A 20,248-nucleotide genomic window follows, 5' to 3' on the forward strand; every position below is an offset into this window, starting at 1 on the left:
AAATAAACTGAGCCAAAGGGAAGGGTTTTGAGTATCCCCACAAATACTGAACCAGTCTCTAACACTCTTCTGTAATACCTTCTCTTTGAATGCAGGCTGTCACCACTGTAATCAGACTTCCATTCATTTTTGTAATGACCTAATCTCCGATACATCCTGTATCAGGAGGTTCAGTTTGGGCTTTCATTTGTGATTCTTTTCACTCTCATCACATCCTTACACATCAAATCCACTTTCAGAGTTTTCTTTTTCATAGAGCTAGCTCATCCATACAGCCATCCTCAGGCTTTACAAGAGCCTTGTTTTCTTCAGCAGCCAATGATTTGCTTTCCTAAAATGTTAGCAGAAGTAACAGGTGTGCCCAAGCAAACCTTTCCTGTACAAGGCAGACTTTTTAATTGTCAAAGGTAGAATTTAAATAAATCACTTTTTTGCCTGGTATTTTTCCTTAAACAGAAGTAATAACAGCAACCACTTACTCCAGTCCACTTATTACTTATTCAATGGAAGTTTATGACATCCATCTCTATTTTGTGAGACCATTTGTCTTAAGAATCCTGGGCGTGGCTTGTCTTCTCTTCCACCTCAGTTGTTTTCAATGTTTGTGTTCCCTTGAAAAAAACCAAATTAAACAAGCAGGTCTTCCTTTTACCACTAAACCCCCTTCCAGAGTTTTCATCTTTGAGCTGTTTAGTACTTTTGGATTTTAATTTGTGCAGTTTTCTACCATTTGTACTGTAAGTAGAAAGTGGTATAAGGTGAAAAATCCTGTTTCCTATGCCTAGCAGGGTGGGTGTGTATCTTGCACTCTATAGGATGTAGTGCAGTCAGTTACTTGGGCCTTCATAGATATCCTTCAAATTACATCTAGAAGGACTCAGCGTGGGGCTGAGGGTGTTTGGGGAGGGAGTGGAGCACACAACTTTCATTATCTTATCATCTGCATACCACCAATAATTGGGTCTAATCAAGTCACAGACCCTGATCCTCCAGAAAGACAGCTGAAAATAGGAGGAACTGTTCTACATGTGTGTGTTTCAACAAAATATGTCAGTGCTTTCCATCACACACAAAAAAAGAAGTAGCATTTTAAGGTGCAAAACATTGTTTACACAAAGTCAGCTGAACATTTTGGAGAAGACTGACAATTGTGTAGACCTAAATCGGATTCATTTGACAGCAAGAGACTATTAAAGTAAATTCCTTGTCTATTGGCATATAAGAAAATTTTCAATGACTTCATATTTCTGCTCTTTGCAGTTCTATGGGGGAAACCTACAACTATCTTAAATACCTGTGCTACAGGCTAGCATCAATGTTTAAGAACACTAATATAAATCATACGTTTCAAGAATTTTTTTCCTAAACACTTCTTAGAGTAAGAAATAAACTTCCTCTTAAAAATATATATGGGCAAATGTGTGTAAACTCGATTGCTGGGTGTGCCTAAACTCCTCTCATCTTTATCTCTTGATTGAAATAGTAAGCAAATGCACCAGACTACAATTTGCGGGAGAATTGAAGCCAGCATTAGAGAATCAAGATTTTTCTGGTTTTCAGACTTTTTTTCTAGAAGTAAGACATTTAGAAGAAAGAGGAGAAATAGATTTTAGTTAATATACTATTTTCTGTTAAAACTTTTTTCAGCTATCTCTATATGTGATTTTCACAAAAATATGTAGTTAGGCTACAGCATAACAGCTCCTACTCTGGTTTTATTACTACGATTACTGCATTAGTTAGGATAAAAACCCTTATTGGATTTGAATATACTATTCTGTAAATAGCAGAGAATCAAAATTGCAGATCAGCATCTCAGTTTACAATTTTACAGAAGACTGCTCCAAATGAAGACACAGCAGTATAACATGTGACCAAACACTTAGACAACCTAGTTCTTTAAATGTACATCACACTTTTAAGGCTAGTGACCAGAATGCAAATTGTCAGTTTTAGCTATTGGCTTTGACTGATTTGTCTCTCTTTGCTGCCATGGAAACCTACATTCAATTAAAGGCAAAGAAACAATGGAACCTAATTAATGTCTCATGCTTTTTCTGTACAGCAAATGTATTGGGAAGTACTTTGTAACATTATGGCAGCACATGCTACATGCTTTTTGAAAACACAATTAAAGGATTTCTTCCCCAAAAAAATGTATTTCAATAAAAATATAGAAAAAGATAAACAAGTCAGGAATATGAGATGGAGAAAAGAGAGTCCCTTTCACCACCCATCCACAAGATGAGATATTTTGAGGGGTAGATTTAAGGCAGAAAACACTATTTTGAACTGCTCTTTCATTTAGTCCCTGGAACCTGGCAATTTCTCTAAAAGAGCAAGAATCAACCTGGATTAGGAGCAAAAGCCTGTCAGGTTGCCTTGAGAGGAGACATCAGAGGTGGGTACTGGTAGAGGGAGGCACTATCAAGATGGTGGTAAGAGGACATTAAAGAAATAGTTGAGAAAGAAGGATCTCTCCTCATTAAACTCTACTTTGTCACCTGCCATCTCTCATTCATCTGTGCACTGTGATGCCTCTGTGCTTTACTTCCAGATCCGATTTTTTCCCCAAAGACTCCATGTTTAAAGAGGTACAAACCTCCACATCTTGCTTTTCTTGTCTTGTCCTTAGATGAAGGCTCTGCAGGTACAATGGTATGCATGATGCTTTTATGGTCCTGCAGAAACTTCATATTAAAAATTCAGTATTCATAGAGAATAGAAGAATTCATAGAGAATGTGGAAGAGGATAGAGGATAGCATGGGTGAAAGTCCTGCAAGCTTAACTGGAACTTTTTATTCATTATTTAATCAATTTCTCCAAGTAAGTAAGACAGGAGATTAAGAGTAATATTTTTTTTTCCCAGGTTAATCAATAGATAATTGTAGGAATTTGTCTTTACAACCAATTCTAGATTGCAACAAAACCCACCATGAATCAAGGAAGAAGATGCTGGTTGGACGCTATCATTTAATTTCACTGTAATTATACATCCTCCCCTTCTGGGAATTATGAATGAATAAAACAAAGCATCTTCCTGATGTTAAACTGAAATACTTCACACACAACAGATTAAGAAGAGGAAAAGGTGTTTGGGCAGAGGGTATATTGGTTTCTGCTGATGGGCACCAACTTATCTGTCTGTGGCAGTGACGGGACCCTGGTGCCAGCTGCCCTATGCTGTCAGCCTGGTTGGGAGCCTCAGCCTTGACTCCTGCCCTTTTCTGTGTACAGCACTGATCCCCAGCTGACTGTGTCTGACAGCTCCATTACTCTGAAGCTACTGACAGCATCCTTAGTTTCTTGTGTTCTATAACTTATAAAACAAGTCATGAATGCAAGGCTGTAGAAAGTGTTGTTCAGCCGGGGTTTCCTGCTTCAACAGAAGCTGGACAACAATTTGAAGGGTGTCCTCTTTCCCATGCCACTGGGAAAGAGCACAGACATACCAGGAGAGCACAAGAGCCTTGACGACATGATAAGTTTTCAGTTGCCTCCTGAGTAAGAGAGAGAAAAGCAAACAGAAAAAGGTTTTCTGGAATGTGAAATGAAACTTCATTTGAACAGCTACAGAAAAATGAATATAGGATGTCATTAAAGCAGGCTATACTTGTCAAAGGTTGTGATAATACTAACTATAGATAAGATTTCATCTGAATTGGGAGTATCAACCACTGCCACTAGTTGTACAGTTATTGTGCATGTGGCATCAGTTGTACTAAATATACAGCTAAAGAAAGAACCAAAGGCAACCCTATATTTATTGATGGGGTGTCCTGAAGCTGATGTATCAAAACACCATTGAAAAGGTCATAAGATTCTCTTGAATTATTTACAGAAAGGAAAAAAAAAAAGGAGAGAAAGACAGAGGTATTAAAAAATACTTGGTTTATACAGCCACAAAGGAAACCCAGGAGATACATTTGAGCAAGCATTTCTCTGTGTCACAAGTGAGTGACAGACCTTTTTGAGCAGGAAAAAGCCTGTCATGATTGATTAGGGACAGAGACAGATGCAATATGGAGTTTTTTTAAGAACTTCAGTGAAAATTAAATACAAGCTTGCTGGCAGAGCAGTGCCAGCAGAAAAGTTCAAATGCTTTTTCAGCATTGAACTTGGTCAAAAAGTCATAATAGTAATATATTTTCCCTGTTACTCTGACTGAATCCTGTTGTGCTGTTTAGCCCCAGGCTGCTGAGGTGGAGAGTGGTCACAGAGCTTTTTACTTGCTGTGAGGAGGAAGAACTGTTCATTTCTTGATAGAACACATGAAAGAGGAGGCCATCTCAGAGCTAGTTCCAAAGACATGCTGCTCTCTGTGATTCCAGATACTCACAATGACATTTTCAATGTTTCCCTGTGTTTTAAAAGCCTGCCTTATCAATATTCCTATGCCTTTATATGCTAATGGCTAGTGCCAATTTTTCATTACAACTAAAACTCTTGTTTCCACTTTACTAATTTACTAAGTGATGAACAGTAATGAAAAGGATAATAATTGAGACCAGCATAGCATATTTTATCCCTCTCAGATGTTAATAGTGTTAGTTGTAAATTATGTCTCTACATTTTTTTAGTGCCTTATGAGTCTTAACTCTTAAAATTCCTTTTAAATGCATATAGCATAGAATGTGCTGTTCCTTTTTATCATGTCATTTGATTGTTTATCAATTACCAAATTATTTTCTCTATGAAGGAATATTTAAGTTTTGAATATTTTCTTCAAATAAAGGACATTTTCCTCAAGGGAGAATTTCAAATGCTCTAGTTCAAGATGAACAAAATATTTGCTTGTTTTTAAGAAAATGTTGCAGAAATTTCGCCTTCCACAGAAAGAACAGCACGCACAGAGGTCTGGAGAGATGAGAAATAAAAACTGAGTTTCTCTTCCACTTTGTTTATTTGCAAATATCAGTAAAGGAAGTTCAGATCTTGAGGAGCCTGACATATGCACTGGTATTAGTTACATTTTCTGATTAGGTTAGATTTTGTACCCACTGAAGGAGAAAAATGCCTTCACCTTTCATTCCACAGTTCACATCTCTCACCAGGCTCATTATCACTTTTGTTTGCATCCTTATTTCCTCTCATCCTTCTCCCAGTCCATCTGTTGGTAAGGATATGAAGGCTATGGTCAAGAAGCAGAATTATTTCTGTTCTAATCTGCTTATTCGTTTGTCAACAAGATTCAATCCCACCACCTCAGCTTTTGGCAAGAAAGAATTTACTCTCTGCACCCTTAATAAATTCTAGTTTAGGTAGTTGATAAGGTAGAGAGAATTTGATGGGCAGAAGTAATTTTCCTCCTGGCCATATCCATTTTGCAGATGAATTTAAACAGTCATCCTCTTCATAGCCCATGACCTTTCCTTGGTCAGGATGTAATTTGTAAAATGTACATCATCATAGAAAAGGAACTTTAAATCCTCCTTTATGTGTCATGTACTTATGAAACACGAGAGTTAGTCTCTTCCTATTAGACCTTTATGCTGTAACACTGTCATTAATCTTGAAATAGGATACCACTGGTAATTTTCTGAAGTCTTAGTATCAGGTTCTCACTGCACTTTACAAGTACAATAAATATTATTTTCATTCAACAAAATGAAATTAAGAGCACACTTATGCTTTAAAAATCCATTGTTGACTTTTAAAAGAATAAAAGCTTTGTCAAATTTTAATGAGTCAAGGCACAGGCAACATTAATGCATTACAAAACTTCCTGCTTTTGTTCAATCCCACTATTTGCCATTTAAAACCTATTCTGTTTGATACAATTCTCACATTGAAAATTTCGAATTCCCTTGCACTCCAGGTTTTTTATCATTGTTTATTTACATGTCTTAAAACCATATAGGCAGACTTTTGGCTTCTGTTGTGTCCTTTTGGACATTTGGCAAAAAAGTCCCCAGCTTTTAATATTTGGAAACATGAAACATATGCTTGACATTGTTGCAGAAGTAAAAAGGAAATATGACTTGGAGAGCTAACACATTACCTGAAGCATACAGATATTGCTTCAATTATCACTATTTTAATATTACTTGCTATTTCCTTGAGGGTTTTGTTTTGTTTTTAGTATCAGTGCCCTGACTTTTACTTCAACCTGTTATAAATCAAAAGGAATTCACCTATCTGTTCTCTCTGATTTGAACTAAAAACATCATCACTAAAATCTCAAATATATTCAAAAGTAAAGTAGGAATTATTTCCAAGCCATACTACTCCTATAGTGTCCAAGAATAGCTTTAATATATTTGGACTGATTGTAGATCTGTGTGATCCGTTCAGTATCAAAGTTTTGCAGTGAAATTGTTAAGAACTTGTTTTTATTCCGTAACGATTACCTACTTTGCATTCACACTCTGGATGGTGTTACAAGTGCATCCAAGACAGTTTTGCCTTCTGATGGCTGTCGTGCAGTAGTTGGGCTTTGTTAACGCAGTGCTGAGCTGCATTTTGTATAACCTACCTTTAACAGAGCCTTTACAGGCTAATTGCCATTCCAGTTTGCATAGCATAGGTAGGAATTGATCCTGACTGAAAACAGTAGATTCGCATGATGTACTCATTACTCTGTCACTGATTATGAGAACCACTTTACCTACAGGACCCTGGTTATCAGTCTAATTACACACTCTAGCTATCACGTTTGGCATTCATAACCTTTAAAGCAGAGAATGAAAAAAATAAAGGGGAAAAAAAAAAGAAATGCTTGCCAAAAGTAGCAATTGAGGAGTCTGAAGCAATATCTAAGGGCTCTTCTTCTTTCTTTCACATCTCATTAGGTGAGAACAGTGAAACCCTGCACTCATGCTCTCCTGAGAATACTCCTGCCACAGCACTGGAGCTCTGCATCCATCCAAAAGGAATAGTACTCATTCCTGCCATAAATGTGCAGAGGATTAGTGTGACTGTCTACACCACAAACCTGAGACATGGCCAAGGCTAACTCCAAGCTCATGAGGATCTGCTTTGGGTAGCACCTATCCCCCTGTGAAGGCAGAACAATGCAATAATTGCAAATTCATAAGAGGAGCTTGACTGAAAAGGAAAACTCTTAAAACGAAAGAGATTATTTTTCCCAGCAGTTTGGTAATTATCAGCATTTATAATAAAATTCCTCTTGCAGTGCAAGCTTTGCATGAAAAAAGTTTATTATGGATCAGCAAATGAAGTCTCTCTCTCAGTAAGAATGATGTAGAAGACATGCTCCAAAGAAAGATCCCAGGATACAGTAAAACACACAGGAGATGAATTATCTTGTGCAGTAGTTTCTAATGCAGAAAAGATCAAAACTTAAACTATGCCAAAGACCAATTCCCGCTTTTATGAGGAATGTATTAAAGTAGAGTCTAAAGATATATATTTCAAGGTTACAGCAGTTTCTCATCAATCACCAGAACAAAATTTATCAAGGCAGTGTCCCAATAATGAAAATTATTATCTTAGGGTATTAAAATCAGCACAAAAAAATAAATAACTATTGGATCTCGCATTCATCAGTCAGTGAAGGTGTTACAGCTAACATTCATTTAGCACAGGCACCAGAGGTTACCAGCTGGCAGTGTTGAGTCCAATGTAATTTCCACAGCTAGAAATAATATCCTGAACACTTACAACTCAAGACAAATCTTTTCTATACTCTCTTCTTCCAATTATCCTACCCTTTCTGCTGCCTCATCACCTTTTCCTGCCCTTTTTCCTCCATCATTGTCTCTTCTGAGGCTCTGGAGGACAGAATTTTTTTCAGTCTTAGATATAAAACTTCAATATTTTTACCTATTCCAGATTTACATTAATGCAGTGATGAATTGATCTAGCTATTTGAGGAAAGCACTCACCCTTTGCTCCCTCTATAGCAAAAAGAGTTCATCCATCTAAGCTCTGTGCAAGATGCTAAATGTATCTTACTCCCTTGATTTACAATTTCTTCTTGCCTGGAAAAGAAACTCTGACCCCATTGGATATCTAGAATGGCCCAGAATTATGTGATGTCCTGATTCTGGCCAGGACAAGGTTAAATTTTGCGGGAACCAGGAGGGAAATGGCCAGGACAGGGAGGTTATTCTGTAGCACCTCATGTCATTGCTGGGGTGGGGGAGTCCTCTCCGGGTAGGGTGGTGATGCAATCATTCACCTCCACTGTAAAATTTTATTATTAATATTGTTGCTGTTACAGTACTTTTTCTTGCCTCGTTGTTATTTCTAGTAAACTGTTCTTATCTCAACCTGTGATGTTCACTTTTTGTGCATCCAATTCTCCTCTCCAGCCTGCTTCAGGGGAGAGGGAGTAGGGAGTGAATGAGTGGAGTGTGGTTTGGAGTGGTTTCAGTGGGAACACTGAACTGGAGAATACCATTCCTAAACCATGACACATGGCCTAGGGTCCCTGACCTTACCTACATCCACAAAAGTAAGAAATGCATGTTGTATCAATAAACATGTCAGTGACTGTTCTCCAGCACTGACACCAAATGGCACAGAAAAGTCTGTGCCTGGTCAGCTCCAAAAACCAGAGTGATGGTACGCAAGCTGCCTACCTACAGGGAGCAACCTGGCTGCACCTGGGACTTCCCATAGATGGTGCTCATTCCCCTGCCCACAGCTAGGCTAGGAGCAGGCCTAGAAATATTTAGCAGTATGGAAGATTGGGTTTAAGAGTCCAGGAAGGATACCTAGTTTTAAATTACTAGTACAGACATAGCCAATGAGGGCAACACCATAGTATTTCTTCCCATAAACCAGACTTAGAGCAGCTGGGAATAACCAAAGATAGTTAAGAGCACTGAGCACCTTCTCCAGGAAAAGTGAATGTGTATCAGGATGTGTTGTTTCATGACCTTTTGGGGATCCACCACATACTGTGAAGGTAGACATCAATACAGCTTGCCTTTCCTTTTCAGCAGGATTTCTTACTGCTGAAGGGCCAGTCAGGCCAGTTGCAAACACACCAAACCTGGGTCCCAACAGGAAAGACCACAACCCCATTGCTCCCTTCCAGAAACATAATGTAATTTTTCTGTTAGATCATGGACTTCACTCACAGCCTTTAACGTGGTGTCTCATGAAGCTCAGAAAGCTGGACACACTACATGTCAGAAAATAAATTTTTAATCCCCTATAAAACTTTTTCACTCCAGATTATGTCTCATATGCCAAGGCAAAGTAAGCAGCCACAATACCACAGCCACTAAGTAAGCTCACCTGAGACTGACCTAAACCACCTCCTCCTGGTGCTTTATGTTTCTGATATGTAACTGGTACTCCTTGGTTGGTTATTTTCAGCTCCACCCAGCAGTAAACTTGGTCCACCACCTGGTCAGGTCTTCTTGCTTCCCTAAGTTTGTAGACTTTTGCATACTTTTGATGCCAACCTGAGGAGCAAAGCCATGCTATGGGGCAGTCCAAGGTGACATTGCTCCCCAAGTATTCTAAAAAGAACACTTTCACATGAAAGTGATAATTTCCATTTATGTATCTGTATATGTGTGTACCCTGAACAACCCATCCAACACTTGAGACCGAAAAAATCATTTCTCCTCTCCAGAATCCTCTTTTTTTTTTCTCTTTTCTACCTTCTTTTTCTTTTAAAGACAGGTTGGGGTATCAGGCAATTCAGAAGTGCATGAGCATTTTTGCTACAATGTGTATTCTTCACTTGTTCCAGTTTTCCTTGGATTTGAAACTTAGTCTTACTGTAACTGGTAACAGTAATGTACTTCTGTAGGTCTGTCATGAAATACATGCGGTTTCCATAGACTGATGGGTAGAAAGAAAAACACATCACAATACATAGCCACACTGAGAATGCAGTTAGCACTTCTTCATGGCTTGTTAAATAAATCAAACACATCATTTTGTCTACACTTGGAAAATGAACTGTAAGGCGACAAAAGTAAATTTTTATCTTTCTCCCTCTACTGACTTAGAAAAAGTTCTGACAAGTTAAAAAATATATGACATCTTTAAACCAGGTTGTTAAAAATAACATCACTTCAATGTTTCAAAACTTCTGAGGAATGGTCCAAATTTTTTTCAGATTTTTTGTTCACATCAGCAGAGAAACCACTTTGATACATGATTTTGTTTGCAAAAAATATCTGTCTTTTCTGGTGAGCCAAGTTATTTTCAGAGCAGCCAGTGGATGCTTCAAACATTTATTCATGTTCAAAGACAAGTCATGTAATACCAAATCTAGTTGCATTGGCACACAGGAAGTAATTTGGCTCTTGATGCAGTCCTAATGCACGTTGTGAGAAAGATATTTAAAATATGAATACTTTCAGGAACACTACTCATCTTGCCCAGGGGGCAGTTAGATATTTAGAGGAGGATAAACATGGATAAAAGGCTGGATCTTAGAGAAGAACACCGTAGTCTCAAGGTGGGACTAAGTTAGCAATTGACATTTCTACAGCTCATTCATCTATGCTTGAAATACCCATGACATAAAAAAAGGTCTGATAAAAAACATGACTGCTTTTCATTCCAAGAAGGAATCTCTATTACCAGAAATACCTCTAATGGTGATAAAACTGGCTACAAGGCTCACATATCTTTAAGCATTTATTCAATTTCACTTCTAAAATGAAGGTTATAAATCAACCCCAAGCCCTTCCTGAAAAAACACTGTTATCCTCAAAGCCATTTTGAGCATTTGCAGAAGAATGATTCCTTCCTGTGTCAGACGTTATGAAAGACAGTTCATACTTCAAATAATGTGATTTATAAGTTGAGATTGTGAAGTTAAATTTAATAAAGCTCCGAGAAGATGCATGAGCCTCGAAAAGCTTTTTAATACAGATCTTTTGGAGTTGAGATGCTACCTTTGTTTTATATGAGCTGTTCTGTATTCTTGTGTATGCTGCAGATACTAACGGATGCCAGCAGAATTACCCACTACAGAATGCTTACCTTCTTTCTCTTCTTTTTCTCTCCACAAGAATTTGACTGATGACAGATTGCATACGTGTACCTCATTAATTTTTAGAGTTATCACAAAAAATGAAAGGGTTTTCCAGTCTTCGTATTTGTTTCTTGAATCACCAACTTTTATTTTTGATGATGCAATTTTTCAAAGATGCTTGGTTAGTATTCCATTTTGTTCAGGCAATTGTTGGGAGATTTACTACTATATTATTTTGAAGTCCAGATGATAAACTTTTGATAATCAGCAGTTCTGGTCAAGGATGGTCCCACAAACTCATGAAAAGGTGATCGTGACAGAATTTCTTCAAAATATGCTTTTCATTATGGATTTAGGATTTGACATTTTGAATTAAAAGACCTAAGATTTCATTTCAATTCAACCCAATGTAAAAAAAAAATTAAAACACTGAAATAATTCTTACAGAAAATGATACTTTGAAAAAAATACAAGTATTTTGATTATAAAATTCCCTAATTTTTTCATCATGTATATCCCTTCCAGACCAAAGAACAGCCGATCAAACCTAGGCTACCTATCTAAACTTAAATCTTACTTCATACAACTGGGGATTAGGGGAGGGAGGAACATAGGGGAAGGAACAGTGCGACCAAAATAAGGACCTATTTTGCCTTTCAAATAAATGGAGAAATGTAGATTTTTCCAAAGACTTTTGAAGTGTCATCAAACCAGAGAATTACTTCTCGCTGAGATTGCAAGGGGCGAACAAGATAAATACATTGATATCAACAAATCTATTGGCACTACCATCACATTTGCTTTAGTAGACAAGTAGTCAGTTTGTCTGGACAGCTGAAAACATCAGCTCCAGGCTTCCTTCCGGATGGGCAGCTAGATTCCCAATTCTTCACAGACTACATGACTGTTTAACCACAAGCCCACAAAGTGTCTTATGCAAACACACTTTACGAAAGTTCCTCATCCAGGGTCTGGTTTTGGTTTTCATCCAGCTACAATCCAATGTTAAGAGTCACAATTTAACATTTTTGGAAGAGCTGTTAACCACTTCTTGTCTGAGCCCTGACTATAACTGTATTTCTGACTTCCTCTAGGAGAATTAGTTGTATTTTAGTTAAGTGAACAGAATGTTGGTGCCGGTCTACTGATGTGGGGGCTGCAGCAGTGCTCTCAATGGCAGGTTTGTACTCAGAAAAATTACTTCTAAATACCCTCAGGAAAGCAAAGTGGGATACCCCAACTAACTAGAAACATGCCAATTAACATTAGTAGGCTGGTTGGATTTCTGAGCTTTGGTTACCGAAATCATACCTCAGGCAGGACTTCTGAAAAGTGGTGTGAACCCTTAGAGAGTGTGACAGAGCCCAGAAACACAGACATGGCCAAAAGCAACTTGGCATTTAAACAAACTGCAGCTGCGTTATTTCCTATACATCATGACATAACTATTCCCTGTTAAATTAATATTCCAGTTTGCAAAATAAGACAAAATTAGTAGCTCCTGTTACAGCTTGTTTGTACATTTACAGTGCAATCTATTTAATGAACAGGGAAATCTGACTGCAAAAAATGAAGCAAATCTAGCTGCAATTGCTATAGAAGAAATGTAGATTCAACTATTTCCTTCCATTAATATGCCAGGAATTGACTCATAAGGGGAAAACTCATGGATTCCTGCTAATCATCTAGTTTAAATTATAGCTACAATGTAAATGTATTTGATGCAAATTATTATTGCACCTAAACTGCAAGTAAAAATACATTAAACAGAATGTTAGTTCACCAACAATAAATGAAAATGTTGTTATTTTAAGAAGTTATTTCTGAGAATAACATATTTAAGGACTATTCCATTCGTACTTGCAGTATTCCCTTTTTCATGGTAGCATATAGAGAAATAAATTATATTTTCAATTATTAAATACATTTAATATAATTAGTATGTTTAAGAGCTTCCTATGGCTTAGTTTTAATAGAATAGATGTGAACATTATTCATGGATTTCTTACGATTTTTGTGTTTTGCCCTTGTTGTAATTAAGTAACAAAAGTCATTATTTGAAGACTGTGTAGAACATCTTGAAATTCAGGTGAAAGCTGAGAGAGAACATTCAGAAATTTGAGACGTGCTACTGCAGTCTGCAAATGTAGGCACTCTAGAAATAAATCAGAAGCTATTTTAAATTCATTTAGAATTGTACAAGGCTAATTATAGAAACATAATTATGAGTCTGATATAAGGAAAGAGTTATTTGGGGTTCCTGGATGCTGTTCACCTATGAGCTTAGCTGTCCCTTCACATGTTGGTGCTTTGGCCCTAATAAGAACCAAGGTGAGTTGTCTCCATGGGTATTTCAGAGTGGGAAGCACTGAGATGCTCAAGGCATCAGGAGTTTAATGGTTGCACGAGCAAACTGCATGTTTTTACAGGGCTATCCCTGAATGTGGGCACTGATTTTAGATCTGGAATAGTCTTCAGACTATTCCATGTTCTTCTGTTTCATACCATAGATCTGAAAACCTTGGCCACGGGGAGATAGGACTGCTGGCTGCTGAGCTGGGTCACAAACTTTAATGCAAGTGATAAATTTCAAGGCTCATCCATGAGAGCTGTCATTCTAACGAATAAGCATCCTAGATAGATTGGTTAGCTATGGCCATTGCTAGAGACATCAGATATAGAACATTGTCAGTGCAAAGAAGCATCTTGAATAGCGTCCTTTTTGCCTGAATGTTTCGTAAATTCTAGAGTACTACATCTCTTTTTCATTTTCTGCATTTCTCATATACACATATGACAGAAAAACATCTAACACTTGAGTCTTGAGATCTTGTGATAGTATCTTAGAATTGCAAGAAGAATAAAAATCATCATCACACCTAATACATTTTAAGGTATTGCTTATTTCAAGTTTAATCTTTGGCATGTAAAAAGAAAATAATAAAGAATATTTATTATCTGATTATCAATTCACTAATTGGAATCGAACATACTTTCTGTTACACAAAAAACATTTGCTCCTTAGTCCTTCAACACTGTTATGTTTATCTTGTAGATGGCATTAACCTGTGACTGGTTTTGTACAGTGTTTAGTTACACAGTGGAGACTTTCACATCTCTTCATAAAGATAGTGTGTTAAAAAGTTAGTATGATTTCAAAAAAGGTTAGACAAATACATGACAGAGAAATCCACAGGCTCTTAAATCCAGATATACCTGTCTTTGTCAAAGAAATTCCCAGAGTACAGGTTGATGGAGCCTTGGAAAATATATTGGGAAAGTTTTGTATTAGAATCAAAATGTTTATGTATTTTTCTTTAAGCCTTCACCAGGATATTAGAGTAGCTCAAATATGATCATTCATGTTAAGTGGAGAACATATATATTTATATACATATATGATTAGGTCCTTTTGGAATCAATTTTGGGCTCCAGTGCTTTGCTGTTATAAGTGACTGCAGTTATGCTAAGGCTGTGTTCACTTTAGAGAGAACATAATTTGGCTTTTAATTCATGAAAGATTCTAAACTGGCAACAGGAATTTTTCATGTTTACAGTTCAAGAGTGAGCTAAAGGACAGGCAAAACACTGTAGGTTAGAAACTGACCTCTAGTAACAGAGCTAAATTCACAAAACAGAAGGTCTGTTTGCATTGTGACCATCTGCAGCCAATTAAACTATTCACAAACTGAAAAATTTTCATATTGCAATGGTTTATGTCCCTCCAGTCTTGGTTCTTTTTTTAATTTTTTTTTAATTATGTAGGTCATTTTCAGATAAGGTAGGACAAATCTACATCCCATTACTACTCTCACTACATAAAAGCCAGTATATGTTTTAAGGTGGTGGTGTAGTTGAAGCTAGTCATTACATTTTTTTAGACAAGAATTTTCTCATACGCCTATGTGACCAAGCAGAGGGAAAATATGAGACATTCCAGTGACAAAAAGATTCTTTTGTGTTGTTCCATATCAGTAATTTTTTTAAGTAATTGAGTTTTGAATTTTCTCTGAATCAACTAAAAAAATTAATTAATAGAATTATAGGTTTTGATATTCTACAACTTTATAGGAGATTTTTAGTCCAGGTATTGACAAAAATAAATGATGAAGCTGGACAGAACACACATTTCCACACACTTCTGTATCAATCTGCAGAAAACTGAATCAGAAGTGAACAGGTGAATATGATGTTTAAATAATCCAATGTAAAAAGGCACCTTAAAAATACTGATGAATAATGAAACCCTCTGCAAAACCTTAATAATTCAACAAAAATGGTCACCAAAATCTTTTATTCTTTTCAGCTTTCATTACTTCCACAGTCTGAACTGATTCAGCAATAAAGAGAAAACAAGAGATCCTTGATAACATTTTAAAGGTTTTCTTACCACAGATTAACTAGGAAGGGATGTTCCAGGCCTTGCATTATCTGTAGCTCCCGGAAAACATTTCGAACTTCATCTCTCTCAATGCACTTCTGTTTATTCATGTATTTCATGGCATACATTTTCTTGGTGTCTCTCTTCTGTACAATGCACACCTAATTGACAGCAAAGTAAAAGAAAAATTTTGACACCTTGAGAAAGTAAACTCAATTGTGACTTTGAAAAAAAGGATCCTTTTATGATACTAAATCAGATACTACAACTGAGTAACACCTTCAAAAAGTTCACATCTCTGCAAGATTCTTTGTAATAGATTATAATTAAAAGAATTTACAAAAGAACACCCAAACCCTGCATAAGGAGAAACAGGGAAGCATAAATGCCCTAGCATTCAGAAGTTACATGGTAAAGCTGGGAGGAATACACTCCAATTGCTGAATTCACAGGCTATTTCATTAGCCACAGAAATTACTACCTACTGCTTAGGAAAATGCACAATCGTTGTCCTCATTCCTGTAAGTCGGTACACACATCTTGATTACTGCATCATAAACCTTGCCTATGTTCCCAAGGCTCAATATTTCATCTAAATATCAGAATTATGCTCCTTTAATTATTGTTGAAAGGAAAAAGAGTTTTCGTACTGAGATTCATCATAATATTTTTGAATTCACAAGAGACCATTGCAATGATTTAGTCTCTGGCAGTAAATTTCTTTCCTTTTACTTTGTTTTCTTTTCTCTGTCTCTCCTTTTTTTTTTTTTAAGAAGTCAGATAATGTTATAAATGCATGAAGAAAATCTTAGTCAAGAGAACTCCCATGTTAAACCTGGATTGTTTTTCGTCATGGTAATTTGCCTTGAGAATGGAACTGGAAAGTCATCAGCACCATATCCAAGAAGCACAATTTTAAATATGATTTCTGGCATTTGTTCTGTGTCTCATCCCCAAAGCTGGTGTAAAAATTATTTTCATAACAGCTCTATATCCATACCTAGAGGGAAACTGTATCCTCAACAGACTTTTGCTCTGAAGGGAGTTTTGTTGTTAATTGATCAGAACTTTTTGAAGTGACACTTCTAATGTGTCCTCACAGCCAAGAGAATACTTACTGAAAATATTGTTTTGGTGCAACATGTGTATTACTGATACAGCCATAGGCTCCAATCAGAAATTTTAATCTTCAGTACAAATACAGATTATGTACTGGAAGTGTGTGGTTTAGGTATCATAACTCTGTAATGCCTAAATTTGAAGGTATTCTGGATGTAATAGTGCCCTTTGGTGTGGGCATTATTATTTTATTTGTATATTTATCTACATCCACACAAGCACACATAAACACTCCCATATTATACACACATAAAAGGATAGTACACACTCATAAAATTCATGCTCAGACATAGAATTACAATTTGGTGACAGTCAAAAAGAAATCCATGGGTCTGAGTTGTATTTTGAGGAACTTGTGTACTCAATATTCAGAAATGGTCTGGAGAAACTGAGGCAACTTCCCACAGCTGAAACTGGGAGGAACAGGACCAAGGAAACCAAAACATATTTATTTCTCTGAAACTCTGTTTTCATAAAGTGTGTCTTTGAGCTCAAATCTACTCCAAATAGAGGAGTTAATAGAGTAATTTTAACCTATATGGATAAGGTGTGATTAAGCAAAGATTCTAATTACCTTCTCTAATACCAGATGTTCTGCTAACTAAGGAAAACATGGATGGCAACATTCTGTTTTGAGCCTATCAATGTTGCAGAACGGTGAGTACTGAAGTTTTGTTTCATTTTTCCATCTTGGGCTGTTATGGAAAGTCTGAATATTGGTGATGCCCTCAAGATAAATAAAGGTTCATATTTATATGCAGAGAACCCAGGTTGTGGAACGATGGGGAATTGTGATTGGCCTTTTGGGGGAAGAAGATAGAGCAGGTGGGTTTGAACTGAAGTGGAGGAATGGAAATTAACTGTTCAAGCTTACACAGGTCATTCAAAAGCATAAGCAAGATCTTCAGGGGCAGTTCCTGACATGCTGTCATAGACTATGTGAACACTCTAATTAAACTCCATTACATTACAAAGTACAAAATTTTGGGATTTTGGCTCAGAACCTAAGTCCCAAAATTCATTCACTTACATGAATTTGCAGCACAATTTTTATGTGTAACTTGACCAAGACCAAGATGTTTGAAGAAGTCTCCTATTCTGCTACATAAAAAGCCTTACCATTGAAAGTTTGACTAGAAAGTCTGCTGAGAGGATTGGGTTTTACTAACTGAGAGTTACAGGTTTGAGCAGGTTTGAACTAGGATCATACACAGCATCTAGATATGTAACATAAACAGGTTTTGAAAAGCTGCTGTGATTCCAGAAGGCACTCAGTTCTCTTACTTGCCAGTACAGACAAGGGTATTCAGCACACTTGAAACACACCTTCTGTTGTTAGTAGAAGCTTATCTAGCACACAGCTTCAAAGCAGAATGATAGCAAACATTTTCTAGGAATGTGTACCTATGTACATCTTTTAACATGGTTTCAAAATCAATAGAATTTTAATCACTCTAATAAAGCTACTTCCTACTAAAAATCAGGAAACACAACCTGCATCCACATTGATGTTACTGTGAAAAAATGCCTGATGTTGCTGTGACAGCACTGAATCATAGTGGAGGTCCTCTCTGGTACTTCTACCTGCTGGCTGTCAGCTCTTCCTCTGAGCAGGACATCAATAGGCTGAAACTTTCCACTAGTGCAAGAAAAAAAGGAAAAGCCCTTGAGCTCTCCTCACATGTGCAGTCTTAATGGGAAATGATTGAATTTAGGTGGGTTTTTTTCCAAAGGAGTAATTTTAAAATGGACAAACAGGTGCTCTGGCACCCAAACAAACAAATTCTGTGATGACTCATTATAATGGAAGTCTGTGCAGAATTGCGTTATTTACAAGTATCAGTATGGAAACCTGTCATGGTCACATTACTAAAACATTCTCTTTCCATTTTTCTCTGAATATCCTTTACCAAACCCCAGACAGTGTGATGCTTCAAACCAAATGTCGTGAACTCAACGACTAACTACCCAGCTTCAGAGTCAGGAGAGAAGGACAGGCACATTCATTTCCACATAAGGTATAGATCTAAACATGTCCATCTCTAGAGGGATGGTTTCCCTTCTAATGTCCCCATAAAGTGACTGTAGATTACTAGTTTGGATGTAGGCATCATGTAGACAACTATGTGTTTAAAGGTAGGCATTATGAATCACCATTCATTTTCTTTGTAGTTGTATTGCACTTATCTTTAAAAGTCTCTTGTGAAAATATTCCCTTTATAAAGAGGGGTTTTCTAAGTGTCTTACCTTTTATCACAGGGTGGTATCTTTCATTATTTTTGGGAGAAAGTAACAGTAAGTTGCCTTAAAACCTATTAGGTTAAAAGACATTTGACCAAAGGCTGACTTGGAACCACTTTCCCTCAGAGCCAGGGGAAGAAAACCAATAGATTATGACTGTAGGGCTAAACTTCATTTTTCAAGAACAACACGTGCTATGTTCCATTGGTAAACTACCTTCTTGGATTTCCTCTGATTTCACACATGAAAAATAGAGCACTTACAGATTGAGTTTAATCTGAAGTTTAAGAGATCACAGTGCTATGGGCGACAGAGTGCCCCATGGGCTATTGCAGAGCTAAGTGAAGTGAGAGAGTTATGCTGAGTAAAACTGGGGCAGAATTTGCTCAAGGTTTGCTGCAGAAAGCTGCATAATACTGTGTTGGCTGAGCAGCCATAGGTAGGTTCAGAGAAGCTTTTCCTAGAGCAAAAGATGGGGAGGGCTGAAAAATCTGACTTGCAGCAAACACAAGATTTCTCCCGTTTCCCACTAGAAAAGACTTCTAGATGCTATGTGCTTGGTCTGGAAAGAGTGAGGAGCAGGTGCACTTACTCTCAATAAAGACATTTTGGTCTGAAGTTGGCACGAGTACTTAGACCTCTCAAACTAGCACATGACATGGTTTCATGAGACCATAAAAAAAGGAGAGACAAAACCACAGGCAGAGAAAGCTTCTCTGTCCAAGGTCACTCTGTGCAAGGTGGAGAGCTGGAAGCTGGAGTGCACACTGCATCTGTGCTCCTGCATGACACTATTATGTCCTGTCAGTAGATCAGATGGGGCAGCTATAGCTGCCATGAGGAATCACAGCCCAGCAGAGGGGCTGTTGCACTACCACAGGCAGAAGGCACTCACCCAGACATGGGGACTGCAAGACAGAAATCAGCTATATGCTTCAGGGTGGGAACTGGCAAATCTGCTACCAAGCACATGCCGCAAATACTGCTACATTTTGTGTTCTTACCCATGTGTTCTGAAAAACTATTGCTCATAGTCTTAGCCTACAAGAAGAGTAGGAAAAATTTACACAAAGAGGCTGGAGAATGGATATCATAATTTTATCTTTACACTGCCAGGAATTTCCTTGAAATACGGGGATTCATTCCCAGATTCCCCTGAGCAAAACATGACATCTGGAGCAGCCCAAGCATCTGCTTACTATCCTTTCATATTAACTCAAGCTAAAAAAATAGGTTGTTATACTGTCAAACAATATTAATACTCTGCAATTGTGTATTTTGTTGCTTTTAGGACAGTAGCATATTTTTTCTGAAATATTTTGCATAATATTTAGCAAAGTACCCTCAATCAATGCAGACGTGATTCTAGGCTCCCATCTGTTTTACACCAGTACAATTTCAATTACTTCAGCACAGGAAGTCACTGTTTTATAAAAAATTAGCAAATATATAAATATAAATTTATAAATATATATAAATACACCAAAATAATTAGAACCAAGTCTTGTGTCTCACCGTCTCAGACAAAAAGAAGTGAATTTGTACATCAAAATTATAATTTAAATTTAATTTAAGGAGGTCAGATTGTTCAATA

General features: G+C 37.1%; 1 protein-coding gene across 1 annotated transcript in view; it reads right to left on the reverse strand.

Annotated features, from left to right (window-relative positions):
• The window catches only part of STK32B (serine/threonine kinase 32B), a 175,221-nt gene that overhangs the window by 122,352 nt on the left and 32,621 nt on the right, over positions 1-20,248 (reverse strand). The window contains exon 3 of the mRNA XM_008920905.3: positions 15,304-15,455. Coding sequence (XP_008919153.3) covers positions 15,304-15,455 — 152 coding nt within the window. The remainder of the gene's footprint in view (positions 1-15,303; positions 15,456-20,248) is intronic.

Source organism: Manacus vitellinus, unplaced genomic scaffold (assembly GCF_001715985.3).
Source record: "Manacus vitellinus isolate BGI_N305 unplaced genomic scaffold, ASM171598v3 scaffold_0_pilon, whole genome shotgun sequence".
Classification (NCBI taxonomy): Eukaryota; Metazoa; Chordata; class Aves; order Passeriformes; family Pipridae; genus Manacus; species Manacus vitellinus.